At 33.6% G+C, this 2,065-nt stretch overlaps 1 protein-coding gene across 2 annotated transcripts; it reads left to right on the top strand.

Moving 5' to 3' along the window:
- The first annotated feature begins 356 nt into the window (after positions 1-356).
- On the top strand, positions 357-1,252 carry LOC149527927 (uncharacterized). 2 transcript variants are annotated; one of them, XM_089812022.1, is made up of 2 exons: positions 357-782; positions 912-1,252. In XM_089812022.1, the coding sequence occupies exons 1-2, from the start codon at positions 516-518 to the stop codon at positions 1,041-1,043; spliced, it is 399 nt and encodes a 132-aa protein (XP_089668148.1). In that variant the 5' UTR covers positions 357-515; the 3' UTR covers positions 1,044-1,252. The 2 variants fall into 2 exon arrangements, with proteins under 2 accessions (XP_089668148.1, XP_089668147.1); XM_089812021.1 differs by having other exon boundaries at positions 909-1,252.
- The last annotated feature ends 813 nt before the right edge of the window (positions 1,253-2,065 follow it).

The following is a 2,065-nucleotide window of genomic DNA, read 5'->3' as shown; positions in this document are numbered from 1 at the left end:
GGTAATGCACAGTAAGATGCTATTGTTAGTTTGCTAGTATATAAAATATCAATTCCTAACTGTAAGAAAAACATCGATTTCCAAACCTAAAATAAAATAAAATGTTAGTGAACGAGGATGATTAATGTATTAGTCTATAGAGTGATCATAACCCGTGGAATCTTCTTACTTTGTCTCGTTATTCAAGGAAACTCATTTTTGTGTTGACAGTGTGAACAAGATGAACTAACTTACAATTCTCCAAATAACTTATATTTTAATCTAATGGCTCTCTTCCCCATAAAAGAGACGAGATCTCCCACAATTTATTATTAGATTCATTATTACTACGCGACAAACAAATAGTGGAAGTGCAGTTCAACGGCCACTGGTGCAGAAGATGCTTTTCGCAAATGCTTTTTCTCGGTCACTGGTGCACATGCTTTTGTGCACATACACTTGTTTAACCCTAAGTCATATCTTGTTCAAATCTCATTTACACAGCTTCCCTCTTTCATATATTCAGTGAGATTAAGATGGGCAACAGTTGCTGCTGCTGTTCATGCCCTGCCCTTTGTCAAGTAGATTATCAAGATTTTTTTGATAAAGTCATCAAACTTGAAGATATGGGTCACATTGATGAACTTCTTTCTTACATAGACCAGCTCTTAACTGCCATTGATCAGGAAAACCTTCAATCAAATATTGCCGGCCTTGCCAAGACCAATCGGATGACTGCTTCCCTCAATTCGAGCGGCGGTTTACTGGAGAAGATATTGAAGCGATCTGAACACATATGCAGGGTATGAGCTATTCTAATTCATAAAATTCATTTCCTTATCATAGTTAAGCTTCTTGATGTACGCAATTGAATGTATTGACGTACAGGGAAATTACAATTTATTAGTTTAATATGTTTTTGGGTGTAGAAGAGCATTGTTCCAGCTTGGGGAGTCTTGCAGACAGTTTTGGTAGCTTGTCTTCTTTACAACATTTGGATTTATGCTCTTGTTCCAGCTTGGGGAGCCTTCCAGACAGTTTTGGTAGTTTATATAAATTGTTGAAACTATATTTAGTCAAATGTACACAACTATCTTTGTTCTCCAAAAGTTTTGGAAATCTTGCTTCCCTGAAACATTTGGAGTTGTAAGACTGTGAAAAGCTCATGAATCTACCTCAAAATTTTGGTCAGCTTATTCATGGAGACTAAAGTTTTCACTTTCTTACTTTCTATTAATTCATGTTTTGAAAATAGTACAAAATCATTTTAATCTATGCTTATTAGAAATTCCTCTATTAAAATTGCATTTTTGACATTTATTCCCATTTTGTAACTGGTTGCTCCAGTTTTTCCGTAGACTTTTTCATTTTTCAATTTACAAAAATTAGTAAATCAACCACAATCTACAACATTTTTATGACACATATTTTTTGGTTCTTTAGAGTTTTATTCTTGTCAATGAATTTACTGCGCGACATGATTGTTGTGAGAGTAAGTAAAGCTCTGGATACACCAAGTGTTTCATTAGACTTTTCTGAAGAAACCAAGGTGGACCATAGTGCTTCATATATGATTTTTATTTATTTCTGGATGCAAATCATATTTATTCAGCACATTCATTATTGAATATTGTATTGCCATTATTTAAATTAAGTATGTTTTTACTTCTGAGTTTTATTTTCTCTGCAACAATAGTTACTAGTGTTTCTTACACTCCTCCCAATTTTTATAGAAATGGGCTAGTTGTCAAGTAAAAAAACTTCAGAACTTGTAGATCTAGATGTGGAAAGGTAACCAAATGGATAGCTATCTTCATTGAAAATAAATGCACCAGTCAAAACGAGGATATCACCAATGACGCCAATTGGTATAATCTCTAGTCTAATGCATTTTTATGACACATATTTTTTGGTTCTTTAGAGTTTTATTCTTGTCAATGAAATTACTGCGCGACATGATTGTTGTGAGAGTAAGTAAAGCTCTGGATAGACCAAGTGTTTCATTAGACTTTTCTGAAGAAACCAAGGTGGACCATAGTGCTTCATATATGATTTTTATTTATTTCTGGATGCAAATCATATTTAT

This window comes from Cupressus sempervirens, unplaced genomic scaffold (genome assembly GCF_028749045.1).
Source record: "Cupressus sempervirens isolate cs-2001-9-10 unplaced genomic scaffold, ASM2874904v1 CseChr00c100005_01, whole genome shotgun sequence".
Lineage (NCBI taxonomy): Eukaryota > Viridiplantae > Streptophyta > Pinopsida > Cupressales > Cupressaceae > Cupressus > Cupressus sempervirens.
This window is presented reverse-complemented; position numbering and strand designations above follow the sequence as displayed.